Genomic DNA, 17,833 nt, shown 5'->3' with positions numbered 1-17,833 from the left:
AGATGGGCGAGGACATGCGACATCGTGTTTAGATGGGGCTTGGATATCTCCTCTTAGGCCAAATGTTAGCCTCCCTTCCCTTCAGGAAGAGAGTAGCTCTCTTACCTGGTATATCCTAGATATGCCATGGTATGTGCTAACACCTGGGATGTGTGCTTCTTTTACAGGCAAGGGAAATGGCACGGCTGACACTTTGGGATATGCTAGCATCATTTGAGATGAAGAAGCTTAAGTCTGTTATACGGTATGGAGTCATTGATTTTCATAGAAATTATTTGAGAATATGTTCCCATTTTAAAAAATGACCTATCTTTTTACCCCATCCCTAAGCACCATATTCAGGGTTCTCTTAAAGAAACTCTCTGATAATACTATGGTATTTATCAAAATTGGGATCTGCACATTTGTAGGAAGAATTGAAATCTATACTTGAAGTCAGAAAGAGAAAGATTCTGGCATAGAGGAGTTGTTTGAGAAATATCAGGCACAGGTTTTTTTTGTTATCTTGTGTTTAATAAACAAAAATGGCTTTTATAAGCATAGGTAGATATGTCATTTCATCAGTAAGTCACTGTCTAAACTCTTCTGACCTTGTTTTTAATCCAGGCACATACTTTTAACTATATGTAGCTGTGGGCAGTCAAGATTCTCCTGGTTTTCCCCTTTTCACTTTATAAAATTTCTTTCCATTCACAAATTTTAGGAATAATGTTTCATGTAGACAAATGTCCTAAGAAAAACTGCTCAGCCTCAGTGTGAAGGGTCTGGATGGACACTGTCTGATTAGGACAGAATAGTAGGTTCTCAGCAAATAAACCTATAGGCAATGAGATTTTTTTTATTTTGAACAGTAGATAAAAGTTCTTGACTCAACATCAGGAAAAATGAATTGGAATCCTCCCTCAGACACTTAGGGTATATATGACTGTGGTCATTTAACTTTTCAAAGTCTTGGTTTTTTTTAATCTGTGAAATAGGCATATATAAGCCTTCTACAGAATTCACAGGCTTGTGGTTAAAAAAAAGGGGCAATTTTTAAATCTTGAAAGGGTTTTAGGAATGTATCGTGTTGTTATAGTCCCATTTCTGAAGAGCAAGACAGCTTGGACCTAAAATATACTCAATATGGGTGAGCCTCTTTCTCCTTCAGTTTCTATAAGGTCTGTGAACCTTAACTTCTTGATTAATGTCTCATTACACACTGGATGTATGCTGCTCTTCAGGGAGCTCAGAATGCTAAATAGAATCAAAGTAGGATTAACCAGAGAGCCGATCCAGCCCTTTAAATTGCCAGAATATCTCATGAATTCTTTTTTCTTGATTGAAAATTAGCAAAAGACAAGTTCATAACAGGAAACTATGTTTCTTTTTAAAAAATTTAAAAAAAAAAAAAAAAAAAACAAGCCCTAGGAGAAGAGTTTACATTCTGGCCAAATTTCCAAAAAGACATGCGACATCATGTTTAGATGGGGTTTGGATATCTCCTCTTAGGCCAAATGTTAGCCTCCCTTCCCTTCCAATTGCTGAGAGAAGGTACTTGAGCTTAGTACTGTGAGAATGGATATTTAGAGTGCTCCCACTGAACTGTTCTCAATACGCTATCAAAGTATGAAAGTAAACTTGTATATGTTGGAAACATTTTTTATCTAGAAGCATTGAAACCAAGAGGAAAATTTGGGAGTTGGACCTCAGTCATCCGAAACACCCCATTTCTTAGAATGCCCTCTTCCCTGCCCTTGCCATTTACTCAATAGAACATGTTGCCCTGTATTACAGAATATTTATAGTTATACAGCTTTTTTTTTATACAGTTATATACCTTTGGCCTGTAAGTAAGGAAAGATAAGGTGATATGAGAAGAGAGAGAAGAGTCGAAGGAGTGGGGACATAGGAAGGGAATGATCTTGACTGGTTGGCTCTGAAGGCCTACCAGGAGATTGGTACAATCCTAGAGTTATTGTAATCTTTTCTGTTTTTATTGTTGGGCTGGAATCATTAGTGAGGACAGTCTGAAAAAATCTACCCTAGCAAAGTGGGAGTTCTAAGACAAGAAGCCATCCCATGAAGTAGCAAGATCTGAGATCTGCCAGTGATCAAGATGGGACATCTCCCATTTTTGTCCTTCTGCTCCCTTGGTTGACCCTGCCTGCTCTGGTGGCTTCTCAGGCTGCTGTCTCAGACCCACAGTCTGTATTAGAGGAAGCTCAGAAGCCCTCTCCTCCCTCTGCAGTATTCCCATGTCCAGCCAAAATGCTGGCAGCCTTTGCCACCTCCTGAGACAAGTGGTTCCACTTTTGGATAGCTCTACTTGGTGGGAAGTTTGTCTTTATATCAGACCTAATTGTGCCCGTTGAACAAATGGGTCTGCTATGTGCAAAGCACGATGCTGAACACTGGGGATAGGAGAACCAAAAAGACACTGCCCATCCCCAAAATGAGTTCATAGTCTGCTGGGGCAGTAAACATGTGCACAAAGAAGCACAGTATAAGGAGCCTGGTGGCCTTAATGTTAAGTTCTTAAGGAAAAAGGAGGAAACTCCTAGGACTTTGTGGGTTTCCTGTCATTGACAGCATCTCAACAAAAGTCAGCAGGGACATTTTGGTAGATGCTGGAGAAGGGATTCTTACAGGAGGGCAAAGATTGGAGGAGGCCTTTCCCTTAGAGTTGAGACTAATTCTGTGTTTAGTGGCTTGTGAATAAGTAAGTTGAGGGACAGGTGGCTTGACAGCATTTCATCAGCCCAGGGTTGTTTTGGCTGGAGCAGGCTGGGCAGGAGTCCATCACATTCTGACTGATCTGATCCTCTTGACTTTTGTCCACAGCCAGAAAGTAGCTTTTAATATCCATGCTGTGAACAATCAGGGAAGGTGAGTAGTCTCCATTTTTGGCTTGGGGTGGGAAAGAGAGAAGACACTCCTTAAAAATAGAGAAAAACATGGGTTGCAGCCAGCCAGTCCTGGTCTGCAGCCTTTCCATAGCTGAAGAACACCTTTCTGAAAGAACTTGGTCTTCTGCATCCTTCTTCTCTGGAGTTACCTAAATTGGTGTTTGGTTTCAAGGAAGGCAATGCTTAATTAATATATCCTTTCCACTGAGGGTTTCCTTCCCTTCCAACTGGGAAAAATAAATATTCATTTTCTCTACATGGTTTATATTAAAATTCTGCCTCCTTGCTGCTTGCTGCCAAGTTATTTAAGAGACTCCCTGGGAGAAATCATACTTCCATGTTAAAGTGATTGATTTGAGAGAATAGTGGGTATATTTTAAGTTTCAGCATATAATTAACCACTTTGGTGTTTTCTTTCTTTTTTCCTCCTTCTCCAGAATTGTGCCTCTGAACGATGAAGACAGTTTATACTCTGTTAAAACGGTAAGCAGAACTGCTAAAGAATGGCCATCTTAGGGGTACAGGCAAGCATCTGCAGTTCCTGAATGGGGGACTAGAATTTATTGTAAAAACAAAACAAAACACCCATGCCAGACAGTAGAGTCACATTCTATGGATTATATGGGGTCTGTATTCTTTCAGAAGTTGCAAGAAAGTGATTTTAAGAAAGAGAAGAAGGTGAGGTGCCTTGGCTAGCCCTAAATGATATGTTAGTTACTTTGTTCAAAAAGCTAGACTTGGAGGCTACTTAGAAATTTGGGGCTGAAAACCTTATAAGGATTTATATTTCCAGGAATTTTAGTTTCAGGGTCTTCTTAGAGATGTAATCTCTTACTAGTTTTTTCTTCTGTGAGAATTATGATGAATCATTAATAGTAGAATGGGTAGTGGGAGGTGAGATAAATTCCTGAAATAGGAAAAATCAAGGCTGGCTTTCCTCTCCTGGAAAAATCATTGACATTAAGTGCTCCTTCCACATAATCAATCTTCAGGGTTTTTCCTTATGAAATTTGAGAGCCTCTTGCATGTTCTTAACAACTATTGTACCTATTGCTAGGGATGGTTAATTCAGTGTTTTAGAACATGGTACCTACTAGGCCAAAGTAAAGGAATTACGGACTCAGTTAAATCAACTGTTTCATGACCAAAGAGTGAACTCTAACTGTAGTTGATTATTGTCCAAATCTATGCCCTTGTATACAAAGAAAAACCAGTAAACAAGTGTAAATTATTCAGTGCAAAACCATCCCCACTAGTGGGGACCGGGGGGGGGGGGGGGAGGGGGAAGAGAAGAGGGCTGTGTCTAAACACTGCATAGAATCTGAGTCAGAAGGAATCTTGGAGGTCGAGGTCATCTCATTCATATAATATGGGCTATTTGGCCTCTGCTGAAAAGTGATGAGAATCCCTTTAAAAACACAGCTTATTTCACTTCGGGACTTGTAGAGTTATTAAAAAATTTTTCTTTAAATTTAGCCAAAATCTTCTTTTCCACAACTTCCTCCCATGCTTTCTAGTTCTGTCTTCAGAGATTAAGTAGAACAAATCTAATCCTAGTTTTGTGACTATCTAAAGAGAGCTTCCACGCCCATCCAACCTTTGTCTTCTCAAGGCTGAACATTCTGAGCACTTCAGTTGATTGGCAAATAGCAATGGTGGTTTTTGTAAAAGGCCACATGCTTGGGGCAGCTAGGTGGTACAGTGATTAGAGCCCTATCCCTGAAGTTAGGAGGGACCTGAGTTCAAATTTGCCCTCAGATACTTAACACTTCCCAGCTGTGTGACCCTGGCCAAGTCACTTAACCCAGTTGCCTCAGGAAAAAAAAAAAGTCCACATGCTTATATAAACCAAAGGATCTCGGAAGAGATAGCAAATACATGTTTGATACCAGTAATATAGCCTATACTGCTACTAAGTCTTTAGTACTTAGTGTTTTCTGTTCTTTTGAAACCACCTCAATCTTATTTCCTTTGGTCTTATAATTGAAAGACTGGGTAATCCTAGATGTTGGTGTGCTCTTGGAAGTTTAAATAGTCCAATCCCCAGACTCCTTGGTCAATATAACTACTGAATATAGTCGCAAATAAAAAAGAAGATAGAAAAAAAATTTTTTGTTCTTCTACCACCTTCCTCTTTTCTCATTTCAAGTCATGCTTCCTAGCCCAGCTCAAAGAGTACCCCTTCCTCCAGGAAGCCTTCTCTGATTACTTTAGCTTTCCTTGATTTCTTTTGATTGAACTTCCTAGTTAGGGTGATAACAGTTCATCTGAAAAAAAGATGTAGGGATTATAGAGGACTAAAAACTCAAGTCTGACAAGGAATTAAGGTGATAGTCACATTATCCTCTACCTTATTAAAACCCCATCTAGAATATTGTTTTTGATTTCAGTCATCACAATTTGGGAAGGATTTTGACAGTAAAGGACCAGGGTAATGAATAATTGCAAGTTTATGGCATAGAAGCCTAAAGAACTAAAGACATGGAAGGGGAGAGGAGAGATTCTGTGAGACGTCTGAGGGACATCACATGGAAGAGAGATTGAATGAGGAGCCGTGGAAGGGAAGTTGTAGAGAGACAGATTTAAACTGGATGTCAGGAAGAATTTCCTAACAGTTACGAGCTCTCCAAAATGGAATAAATTGCTTGGGGAATTGTGGGTTCCCCCTTACTAGAGGTCTTGACGATTAGATGACAATGGGTTAGAAATATTGTAGAGAAGATTGATGGTCATGTATGAGTTGGGTTAGATAGCCTTTGCAGATTCTTTGAACTCTGAAGTTCTGTAATTTGGAAAACAGGAGGGTGGTAGTTCTTATTGTTACCAAGAGCATCCTTGTGGAACATACAATCCAGTGGTGATGTAGGCCTTGTCAAATACTTTTGGTTCTTTAAAATGAATTGCAGATAAACCTCATCACCCTGTAGTTTTCAGTCCTTAACAAAAGATTTAATTAAAGTATATACATTTGTTTACCGGGTTATTGAACATTCCAGTAAGAAGTTAAAGAATTGACTATTGTTTCTTGCTTTCAGCCAGTCTACGCTTGGTTGAAGAGATGTAGAGTTTAAAAGAAATCAGTGGTTCCTTTGGAGGTCACTCCCCTTCCCTCTGTAGACTGGAAAGCTCCATGGAGGACAGTCAGGGATTTCAAGCTCTAAAGTTAACTCTAACCTCCATTAGTTTCATGGCTAACCAGACTGGAATTTGCCATTCCTTGTGAGGTGTTTTTGTTTTGTTTTGTTTTTTGTTTGGTTTTAAACCCATCTCTAGGGTTTGGGTTTGTTTTTTTGTTTTGTTTTTTTGAGAGGAAGGGTGTGGCAGTTAAGGGAGAGGCACTGGCCAATTATTTCATTCCTTATTATCAGATTTCCATGTCCACATAAGGCTCAGTCACAGGTTATTTTGCCTCTCTTCTCCTGCCAGAACTCTCCATTGCATTGTTCTATTCATCTTCTTTGTTTTTAACTAATAAATTAGCTTGCTTTCTTTCTAGACATTGGGGAACTAACTGCCTCTGGGTTGCCCTGATTTTATTTTAAATCTCCCAAACCTTCTGAACTTAATTTGAGCAAACATTTTCTGAGCATATTGTGTTGTTGAGCCCTGTTGCTACATAACAAGAATCTGCAAAATCTGGATAAACTACTTACTTCCCCTGCCTTGTATTTCTGTCTCAGTCTAACTATAGCATGTATGGAAATTATTGTCATACAAAATGCCATGCACTTAACAGGCTATACACTTAGATACATTCATATAGATCTGAGAAGGAGGAATGGGATCATTAATGTCTGGGAAGATCAGGGAAGAGATTTTATTGAGATGGCGACTTGGGGACTGGACCTTAAGTTGTAAAATTCTTAGAGAGAGAGAGAGAGAGAGAGAGAGAGAGAGAGAGGATATTCCAGGTGTAAGAATCAACAGTGGGGGCAGCTAGGTGGCTCAGTGGCTAGAGCACCAGCCCTGAAGTCAGGAAGACATGACTTCAAATCTGGCCTCAGACACTTAACACTTCCTAGCTGTGTGACCTTGGGCAAGTCACTTAACCCTAATTGCCTCAGGGAAAAAAGGAAAAAAAAAAAAAAAGAATCAACAGTGGTGCAGGAGACAGCAACTAGGACCATTTGGCAGGAACATGATACACATGGATGGGAGCTAAGTCTAAAACTGTTAAGGAGCATCAAACTGCGAAGGTCTAGGAAAGGCAGGCTAAGGAGTTTGGTCTTTGGTTGATATGCAGCTATTGTGAAGGCTCCTGAGCAGAATAGGGGCATACTGAGGTATACTCATGAAGAGGATAACTCCAGCAGCTCCATGAAAGATGAATTAGAAGTGACAAAGACTAGAAATAGGACAGACCTGCTGGAAAGCTATTACAGTTGTCCAGGTGTGTGATAATGAATGTCTGGTCTAGAGAAGTTTAAAAAGAAAGGGGGCAGATGCAAAAGACATTGCAGAGGTAGAATCGGTAGTGTCTTATCAGTTGACTTGATCTGAAAGGGAAGGGAAAAGGAAGAGTTAAAGACAGCCCCAACATTGATATCATGGGAAACTGGGAATGTTGATGCCATAAACAGACATATTAAGGGGAAGAGAGGAGCAGGTTGGGGAAGACAAGGATAATATAATGATCTGAATATTTGCCATGCATCCATGCATCTTAAGATCTCTGAATAGCTAGTGTATAAGTAGGCATAGGGATAATATATGGATAGGCAGTCAGGAAATTACCATATGAATTGCCATGTAAAAGTCTTTAGTCTGTGGGATTTTTTTTTTCCTATCCTTCCTATTATTTTCATTCAAATAAAGTCAGGGGACCTGAATTTGAGTCTGGTTCTCTAAAATTTTGTAACTGTGATCAAAAGCATTTCACGTAGCCCCTCTGGCTTTACTTTCCTTCTCTATAAAAAAGGGAAAATATTTGCACTATTTATCTCACAGGGCTAGTCTCTTCTTACAGACTTTTAATTACTTCTTTAGCAGTGTTGGGTTTATCATTCATTGCAGGCCTCCATGATTATATATGATATCCCTGATCTGAAGAGAAAAAAAGAATGCTTGGGATCTATAATCTTCTCAGAATCATTTTTGACATCTCAGATTTCTATTAAAGAAAAAGGTAAGTATTTCATAAAAGTCTGATGAAAAGTATTGCTAGAACTGCAAGTGTGGAATGAGGCATTTCCAGACAGGGCCATCAGACAGGGCTTGTTTTATCCAACTTTACTCTGTAATGAGGAAGGGGATGTTGCTGAAACTCAACATCAATTGACAAAGAACCAATAAAATCTTCTTTGAAAAATAAGGATTAACTCCCATTATGCTTCCATATTAATCCAAGGATTAATCCATATGCTTCCACTTATGGGTTAAAAAAAAAGGAAGGAAAAGAAAAAACAACAACAACAACAACAACAAACAGACAACAAACCAAGCCAGTCTGATCACCCAGCGTGAAACCCCCAGGTTGGGGGAACTTTTTATTTTTAAGGGATAGCAATATGCTTGTCCTCCTGAGGGTGAGAGGAGATGATCTTTATGATCCTGGGTATTTTTGGAGGATGGGGGAATGGGGGGCCTGGGATCGGGGAGTGTAGTATTGAGTTACTCAGACTTCATCGGCCTCCCCACAGATGGCAGTGTTACTACAGAAACCAGCTACATGATTCTGACTGCGTCCATCCGAAGATTCTGCTCTTGGCTGGTCAGTATCACCTAAATTAAGGATTATCTAAACTGGAAATTTCATGGAAGGTGTGTAAAGCCTCCTCTTTTTGGCAACTGGCAGCCCACCTGCCCCACCATAGTGGAGCTTCACCCCTTCTCCTGACTCACATGCTGTGCCATGATGACAAGAACTCGAGATTTGGCAGTGACCATTGCCTATCGTGGATGGGACCTTCGGACATCTCTTTCCTCTTGCAGCCTTAGTTTCTTCAAATGACAGAGTTGATCTAAGCAATTCCCAAACCCCTCCCAGGTTTTGATGCTGTTATTCTATTTGAAAGTATGACTTTTAAGAATGATACATAATTTTTCAAATTGATTTGAGCGTGGTGCTGCATTTAAAATTCTGGGTTTTATGCTATTTTTACTGGACATCTCAAAAATCTTAAGAAGTTTTAAGTGATTGGGGCTCAGGATATCTTGTATCGCCACTACAGTTGCAAAGTCAGACCCTTCTCATCTAAATTCCTAACTTTGAACATATTTTGATCTTGTTCTTGCCATGAAAGAACTCTTGCGAATGTATTCATATTTAGTGATTTCTGGTAAAGAAAAGAATTATTGAGGTTTTCAAAATAAGGAGGATCCTGAGAAGTCATTCTCTTGTTTTTAGGCAATGTTCCATCTCCATCTAACAAATATATGCATCTTTCCTTTAAAGATCTTTAGGGAGAGTTCCAAATCTCCTGTGGAGCTCAGTTGCTAAACTGAACCACCTCTCTATTGAGAGCACTAGCCACCACCATCCGTTGGTCAGAATTCTGCTGGACAGGAGGCGGGGGCACACTGAGAGCAGTCCCGCTTCTCCAAGAAGACTCTCACAGACATTCACACTTCCCCATTTTTGGGCATGTGGCCTCTTTTTACCTCCAACATAGAAAACATCTCCTCTGTCTCTCTGGTCTTTTGATCTCAGACTACTCTTCTTTATCACTCCTTTTTCTCCAGAGAGAGATTTACCATGTTGACCCAGAAACACATGGGCAGAAGGACGGGGGGAGGAGGAAGGGTGCAGGGCACTGGGCAGTCAGGGCCTCAGGACTTCAAAATCTCAAAATCTTAGCTCCTCCCTTGTTGTATCCTGTGATTTTAAACAAGAGTGTGGGGATGGGTTGGCATGGGGGGCAATCCAGAACCCAAATTATACCTCATTGTTGGGTTCCCCCTTTGATACTGGTTTCCCCCGTGCCTGATGGCAAATGCTGCACCAGCTGTGATCAGGGCAGACTTCCCTGACCATGACAAGTTTACAGCCTGGCTCCCTCGGTGGGTGCACATGCAGATGGCAACAGTCATGCATCATTTAGTTTATGACTAGAAAGCGCCCGGGGAGTTCGGCTGGACCGAGGTGTTTGCTTCTTTCTGCTTATGGAATCAGGAATGAATTTAGAATGTGAGAGGCATTCAGTGGCGACCTTGCCTGCCCTCCCCAAACATAAAGTCATACATTGTGTGACCAAAGAGAGTGGGTGCTCCGAGTGTCAGAGCTGGTGAGTGTACAAAGAGATGTCCCTCTGGAGAGAAGAGTGCAAAGCTGACCCAGAAAGGCTCATGGCCGGCAGGGAATCTGAGGCCCGAGACAACAAGACAGAGCCCGACCTGAACCAAGGCCAGAATGCTTCATTGGGGGCTAGCCTTACATAAATCACTCCCCCTCTCTAGTTCTCAACCTCCACATCTGTAAATTAGAGAAAATAACTCCTGCTCTAACAAATCTCCAAGGGCCACAGGCTTAAAAGGAAGAGGCCGGGGGAGACTTAGTTAGAGGGCAACAGGGGCAGTTGGGGCAGTCAGAGGAACAGAGGAGCAGTTAACAGGCAGTATGAGGGACCTAGGGGTCAGGGAGTCTGAGAAATGGAATAAAAATCCCAGCATTGAGTGTGGAGGAGACACACTTCACTTCTATGGCCCCTTTCTGCAAAATTAAGAAGTACTTTTTCATCACTAAGGAAAGTGCTCTAAGAGAACTTCAGAGAGCTCTAAATCAAATGGAGAAAGGTTGGGCTGAAATTTAAGGAAAGCCTGAACTAGTTAATAGTTTTCAAGAAATACAGATTAATTATCAGCATAAAATATTAATATATTAGATAGTTTACATTTAAACCTTTAAATGTATCAGGGCAGTTAGATAGTGCATTGGATAGAGCACCAGCCCTAGAGTCAGGAGACCCTGATTCCAAATATGACCTTAATGCAGCCTAGCTTTGTGATGGGCAAGTCATTTAACCATAATTGCCTCACCAAAAAAAAAAAAAAAAAAAAGGAGGGAAGGAGAGAGAAAAATATAAATGAATCCCCTTCTCAGCCTTGGCCACCTCTTCCTCTCCCTAGTGCTGACTTTTCCCAATTTTTTATACTTTGCTCATATGCCTATTTTCTTGTGCTTGCTTAAATGTTTTCTTCTTGAACCCTTCCCTCCTCCCCCCATATACTCCAGGTCCCTTTTAACTTAAGGATGTTAGAACAGTGTAGTGCACCCATTTGTTCTGTGTGTGTGTGTCTGTGTGTATCCTTAAAATCTAGAAATTCTTATTCTGGGATTCATGAACTTGTTTTTGGAAAGTATTTTTATAACTGTATTTCAGTAGAATTTTACAATTTCTTTGTAATCTTACTTCATTTTAGTCATTTAAGAACATTTCCTGGGAAGGGGGTCCTTGGATCACTAATTTATTAATTCTAAGATCCAGAATGAATTTATTTGGCATTTGCCATGTTTCTACAGAAATAAACATTAAGAAAAAATAGTGTGAAATATGTCCTAATAAGAATTGGGACAAAATTTGAGTAGCTTAGATTCATGAAAGTATAACAAGAATTTCATATATTCCAGAGCCAGTTTCTTCATCTGTTTTCATGGTCCTCACCTAATAGGATCAACAAGTAGCATTATTCATGACATTGAACATATTTAAAGAATTACAAGTTTGAATGAGAAGAGGTTCTCATAGCCCCTCTAAAAATATTTTGGTTTTTAAGTATTTTTCTTCTTGTTAAAACTAAGTATCCTCTTAGAAATTTTCCCTTTTGAACACCTCCTTTGATTTAAAAGTTCCAGTTTAAAGAACTGCATTGCCTTGGACATCCAATTATGGGTGCCCAGAGAACCTGGCAGAAGAGGGTCTTCCAAGCCTTGCTTTCAGAGTGTTCCAAGAAACGTTGTTCTGATAACAGGAGTTCTTTTCATGTTATAGACCCTTTGGACAGTCTGGTAAAAACTATGAACCCTTCTTCAGAAAATGTTCTTAAATACATAAAATAATAGGATTACAAAGGAAACTGGTTATACTGGCATACAGTTACCAAAATATTTATAAAACAAGTTCATGGAACTCAGGTTAAGAAGCTCTGTTCTCAAGCAGATGGACATTCTTACAAGTTGTGAAATATTAAATATCAAAGTTGGCATTATTTTGGAACAGGTGGAAGATATTGAAGTGAAATTATCAGAAAAGGCCCAGCTCTTGGTAAAGGTGAGTAATGTTTATATTCTAAATAGTAACACAAGGTTCCAAAATAGCTGCTAGTCAAAGGAAAATTCCAGTAATTGATCCCAATATACAAATGATTAAATCTACAAAATTTCTAAATTATTCACTTACGTAGGCAGACTGAGAGCAGCCAAAAAGTGATTACTTGCCTTTAGTTCCCATTCAGATGCCCTTTCCCTCTTCCAGGGAGGTCCAGAAATAATCATTAATGGTAGGAAAACAATGGAAATCTTTTCTGCTTCTTAAGTTCTTGTTCTCAGAGGGCACAGTGAAAACTGGCTCAAGCAAGCAGTTGAAGGATCTGGGAGCTGAGCAGCATCAGGCTTCTACAGGTCAATCAAAACTTAAGGTTTTTACAACCAGAAAACCCAGCTGCCTTCTCTTCTCCTCTTTCATAAATAAAATAAATAAAAAGGCAATACCATCATCTCCAGGCTTTGGTGTCTGGGATAAGAGTATATTCGTTAATTGGTATACATAAGTGTTTGATGCCCTTTAATAATGGCAGCACATATATTATTCTTTCACTGTCACCCAGACACCATGGACAGTCTGACCTTGTTTGAAGCCCAGAGCCCTGGCACCAAGGGCAATTGAGGCTGAGTGTGCTGAGTGAGTGACCCTAGGAATAATTTCCTGTCTGGGCAGGGGGTGCAGACAGACATGGGGGCTCCTGGGGTTGGATTTCCTTTGTCCTTTAATCCTTGGTCTTGCCCTGGAGTATGGAATGAACATTTTGCAGGATTCGTATTTTTCATTCAAGGCTCCAGAGCACCTCCTGCTTCCGTCTAAATAATTCCTTGCTCTATTTCTTGGTCACATTTTAATAGCTATTCCAGTGGGACCTTTTGGAAAATTTAGAGCCATTTACCTCAGGTCCTCTAAGGACATTCCTGCTGGATGGCTGCTTCCATGCCTTCCCATCCCTTCCTTCTCTGTCCCCTTCCTGATCTTCCCAATTCCTAAGACCTCCAAAGGCCTTTCAGCACGATTCTTCAGACTGAAGGATGTGTTAGTATGTCGGCAGAATACTGAGGTCCATTCAACTTCCTGCTGAGCAAAGCATCTCTCTGTGGCCCCCTTGAACAAAATGGGAATTGATAGCTGGTGGTCCCTGCAGGATCAGCCTTCCTAGAAGATGGTGGCTCCCCAGTTAGAGCACATGTGGCTTGCCCTGTCCTTCCATCCTGCAGTGTCTGAGGTGGCTTCTGAGCATTGAGGTATTGGGCTGCTTGATTCAAGAATGGGGAGAGTGACCTTGAGACCCCCTTACAGTCTGCCAGAAGTGGAAGTCATATGGGAAAATGTGGCTCAGTGGAGTTTTTAATTGTTAATTCTTCTGAGTGAGAATTTCTTTTTTTTTTTTTTTTAATTTTAGAAGACTGAGTCTTTCTTGGGTACCCACTTGACAGGAGGAGAAAAAGCATATATTTATTCAAGCAATGCCCAAGCCTGGCCAGAAGAAGGTAAGCAGTGACTCTCCCTGAGGAGGATCTTCTTTGATTGACTCTTGGAACTTCATTTCTTGTAGATGGTATTTGCAAATATGATCAGAATGATGACCAGAAACTTAAACATCAGAAGGGTTTTATCATTCCAAAAGCATTTTCAGAGTCAGGTCCTCTGAGTCAGTCAGGATTATCAATCTATTGTGCAGATAAAACAACTGAAATTATCAAAAAGTAAATGACTTTTCTAGTTTCAAACTGTAGTGAGTGATGGATCTGGATAGACCCCATACTTCTGGGACTAGGTCCTGTCATCAGAAAGCTCCCAAAGTGGATGAAATAGGGAGGAAAAGTTCTCTTCAGTGGACTCTGCTTAAAAACCAGCATTGACTTCCTCTTCAAATCAGGAGCCCTAACATGAACTGCTGACCTTTTTAATGTTGCTTTTTAATTCCATATGAATTGCCTTTTCTTTCAAGACTCAAAATAAGTTGGCCTTCCTTGGAGAAAATCTAATTCCTTCACCAAATCTCTTCAGTTTTTTCCTAAAAAGGTATGGCCATTCTGGGCAGTTTGAACAATTTTTTCTTCCTTTTTAAAGTATTCTGTCTGGCAACAAATGTCCTTCCTCATTAAAGCTTTTTGACCTCTCTTACCTGACCTGGTTCATCTTTTCTCTTCCCTAGGAAGAGAAAGACAAAAAAGATATGTTCATTAAAGATGCCTGTTAAAAGTCTCTGACAAATAATGGAGTCTGCCACCTTATCCATGGAAGAGTTTGGAACTTTTTGGTCCTAGCATGAAATTTATCCTACCTTGGATGGCAGGATCTGAGCCAGGAACCTGGGCTAAAGGAACACAGCCCTTGGATGTAGTGACAGTCTATAAATAGTAGATTGTAGCCATAACACAGATGCTGTTGTACAATTGCATGGCGGAGCCAATTATAATATTTAGGAAGGAGATTTGCCAAGAGAAGTGTGCACCTCGTTAGCAAAGAGCCTTGTTAGAAAAATAGTTGCTATTGTGTCACATTACTTTCTCCAACAAGATTTGGGCCTGTCTGCAGCCTCTGAGAAAGCCTGAGGGTAGGTGGCTGGGCCCATCCAGAATCTTTTTTGCGTTTCTAAGAAGTTGGTTTTCTGTCTTGTTCAGCTTGCCCAGGCCTTCCTGGTGACCGCCAGGCAGCCAGGGTGCTGGGACAGCGGTGGGAGGCCACTGTGCCATGAGACACTGTCCCACTACGAGGGAGTAAGGGCAGGCCAAGGACAGGGTCCCCAATGCACGAAGCTCCAGATGCTGGAGGGGCAAGGGGCCTGACCATTAATGTCTCCTCCCCGAGTTTGGCTCCTCCGAGACCCCCTGGCCTGCTTGGGCCCAGCTGCCCAGGACGGACTCATTCTGCCCCATCCCCACACAGCCACAGCCTTACGCTCCAGTGACACTGAACCGTTCTTCAAACGCACTGGGGGTGCAGGGGATGGAACACGGACCTGGAGGCCTAAGGAGCCGGGGCCAGTGTAGCCTTGGACATTTTGTAGCTGCAGGACCCTGGGCCTAGTTTGCTCACCTGTAAGACGAGGGTAATAACACCACCTCGCTCATTGTGAGAATCAAATAGATAATGATTAGAAAGCACTTAGCACAGTGCTCAGCACATAGTAGGAGCTACATAAAGGCTACTTGTTGCAGTCATTGCTTCTATGCCTTTGCTCCCACTTTTCCTCGTCTCTACCTTTTGTGAAATCCTCTCCAGCTCTCAAAGCTCAGCTTAAATGTCACCTTCTCTGTGAAACTTTCCTTGATGGCTCCCAGCCAGCAATGATCTTATTTCTCCTCTGAATTCTCAAAACATTTAGTTTGTATCTTTCTAATTTATTATATGATTATTTTGTAGCATTTTAATTTATGTACACATCGTCTCTTCTGCAAGATTCTAAGCACCTTAGGGAAGGGATCGTGCAACTATGGATTTGATTTTTTTTTTTTTTATTAATGTTTTATTGATGCCTTTTTACACCATAGTCATTTCCGAATAAATTCCTACTCCTACCCGCAACCAAGAAGCCTTTTCTTGTAACAGAGGAAAACAACTCATCAAAACCAATGCAGCAACGATAGCTAGTGATGTATGCAATATTTTGCACTCACTGGGGATTGTTTTATGTACCTCTCCCTCTCTGCACCAGACAGAAGTCCATTTGCAGAGGAATTCTGGAAATAGGTGTGTTCTCATCTTTTGACAGAAGAGGGGTATCATTCCAACCTTAATCAACAAGAAAACCCAGAGTTTTGACTAATTTGGATCATTGGGAATTTGGGATTTATTTCTAGTCCAATTCCCTCTTTTTATAACTAGAGAAACTGAGGCATGTAGTGGTGGAGTGGCTTGCCAGGTAATCACTGGCAGTATGGGGATCTTCTCAGTTATAATTGGGAGCCTATGTGCCCCCTTCCTGCCTTTAACGCCTCCATTTACATAAACTGACCCTTTCAGGCACAAGGAAAGAGAAGGGGACTTCCCAATGGAGGCAGAGCATAGACTCTGCTCGCCAGTTCTCTCTACCCATCCTTAACGTTCCCTAATGGGAAGGTGACTAAGAAGCTTTGAGAGGAAATTCTCCAGCTAAAACAAGACCAAAATTTCCTAAATGTTCTATTCCTCATAGTGTATGCTCCCTTGGGCAAAACATAGTAAGTTTTTCTTCCCATAGTCTTTTCCCTTAAGCTGAGATGATGAAGACTCTCTATTAAATGAAGTTATGTCGATAAAGAACTTTGTAAACCTTAAAACTCTGCAGCTAGCATCTGTTATCATTTGCATTTATTGAAACTGTTTGAGGGAGCCCCACTGTTCCGGTAGTTCCTCTCCTTCCTTCTATTGGTCCCCTGGAGTCAGGAAACTGATAGGCCATCTTCTTCTCACTTTGACCTTGGTTGTCCCACAGTAAGGAAGGGATCTTCTTTCTTAGTTCAGTTCAAGAGTTATCTATTTATTATATGCCTACCATGAGCATAGGAGTGAATATAAAAACAAAAATAAATGCCCTCAATGAACTACATTCTACTGAGGGGCAGTACACATATAAGCATAATCAAGGTAAATTGAGGAGGGAGAGAGTCCAGAGAACTTGGTGGAGTAGGAGTCAAGGAAAACTTCAGGAAGGAGGTTCTACCTGGTAGTAAGACAAGGGGTCTTTTTTTCTAGACGAGTTCTTTTTTCTTTTTTGTTTTATTATTTTATTTATTTATTTATTTATTAGTAGTAGTAGTAGTATTTATATTTATATTATTTTATTTGTTTATATTATTTATTTTATTTTTTCCAGTTACATATAAAGATAGTTTTCAACGTTCATTTTTGTAACATTTTGTGTTTCAAATTTTTTTTGGAAAGACAGCAAGGAATCTGATACAGATTAACATGTATAGCTATTTTAACTATATTTCCATGTTATTCATGTTGAGAAAGAAAAAATAAGCAACACCAAGAATGGTGAAAATAACATGCTTGGCCCACTATTCAGTCTTCATAATTCTCTCTGTGGATGGCATTTTCTATCCTGAATCTATTGGAATAAGACATAGGTTCTAAAAGACAAAATTGAAGATTCTCCTTGCCAGGAATAACAGAACAGCTCCCTGGACAAGTTGTACCCTCAAAATACAATTATTCCCTGACCCTTAAGTCAGCAGCCAGAAATTAGCTACCAAACCTACTAACTGAGCATCTACTGTGCAGACTCTGCCTTTCAGCAATCCCTGCCATCTGGTTCCCTGGTTCTTAGATGTGTGTTCATACATGTGTATTCTCTGATATCCATCTGCCTCAGTCTCTATTTATCACTTCTTTAATTCTTACCTTGTAAGATGTGTAAGCTGTTCTCATTATTTGTCACCCCAACGAGATCTTCAGTAAATATTGCTTAGTTGTGCTAGATGCAGTATAATGAGAACCACTTGGCCCTGGGCCCTATACTTAGGAAGATTACAGACCAAGGCACATACTCACTAGAATCTGTGCAAAAAGGAAATACTGAACATTTAAGGATTCATGTTTTCATTAAGCAAACACAGGGTCAGTGAGTCAGATAGGGGGCAGAGATCCCAAGTCTTGTCCTGAAACTTCAACTTCTCTTCCTTACCAATTCATTCCTGATTTTAGTGGCTGAGAGCATGTTCCCCTGTAATATGTGTACTTGTTCTTGCTCATATAACCAGAATTCCCTTTGCAGTGTTATAAGACAAAAGCATAAGCATCATACTTATCAAA

General features: G+C 40.5%; 1 protein-coding gene across 4 annotated transcripts in view; it reads left to right on the top strand.

Moving 5' to 3' along the window:
- The window catches only part of DNAAF9 (dynein axonemal assembly factor 9), a 162,192-nt gene that overhangs the window by 74,488 nt on the left and 69,871 nt on the right, over positions 1 to 17,833 (top strand). For all 4 annotated transcript variants that reach the window (XM_051965843.1, XM_051965841.1, XM_051965840.1 and 1 more), the window contains 7 exons: positions 168 to 244; positions 2,824 to 2,868; positions 3,326 to 3,371; positions 7,902 to 8,013; positions 8,528 to 8,598; positions 12,044 to 12,094; positions 13,491 to 13,578. In XM_051965843.1, coding sequence (XP_051821803.1) covers positions 168 to 244; positions 2,824 to 2,868; positions 3,326 to 3,371; positions 7,902 to 8,013; positions 8,528 to 8,598; positions 12,044 to 12,094; positions 13,491 to 13,578 — 490 coding nt within the window. The remainder of the gene's footprint in view (positions 1 to 167; positions 245 to 2,823; positions 2,869 to 3,325; positions 3,372 to 7,901; positions 8,014 to 8,527; positions 8,599 to 12,043; positions 12,095 to 13,490; positions 13,579 to 17,833) is intronic.

This window comes from Antechinus flavipes, chromosome 6 (assembly GCF_016432865.1).
Source record: "Antechinus flavipes isolate AdamAnt ecotype Samford, QLD, Australia chromosome 6, AdamAnt_v2, whole genome shotgun sequence".
Classification (NCBI taxonomy): domain Eukaryota; kingdom Metazoa; phylum Chordata; class Mammalia; order Dasyuromorphia; family Dasyuridae; genus Antechinus; species Antechinus flavipes.
This window is presented reverse-complemented; position numbering and strand designations above follow the sequence as displayed.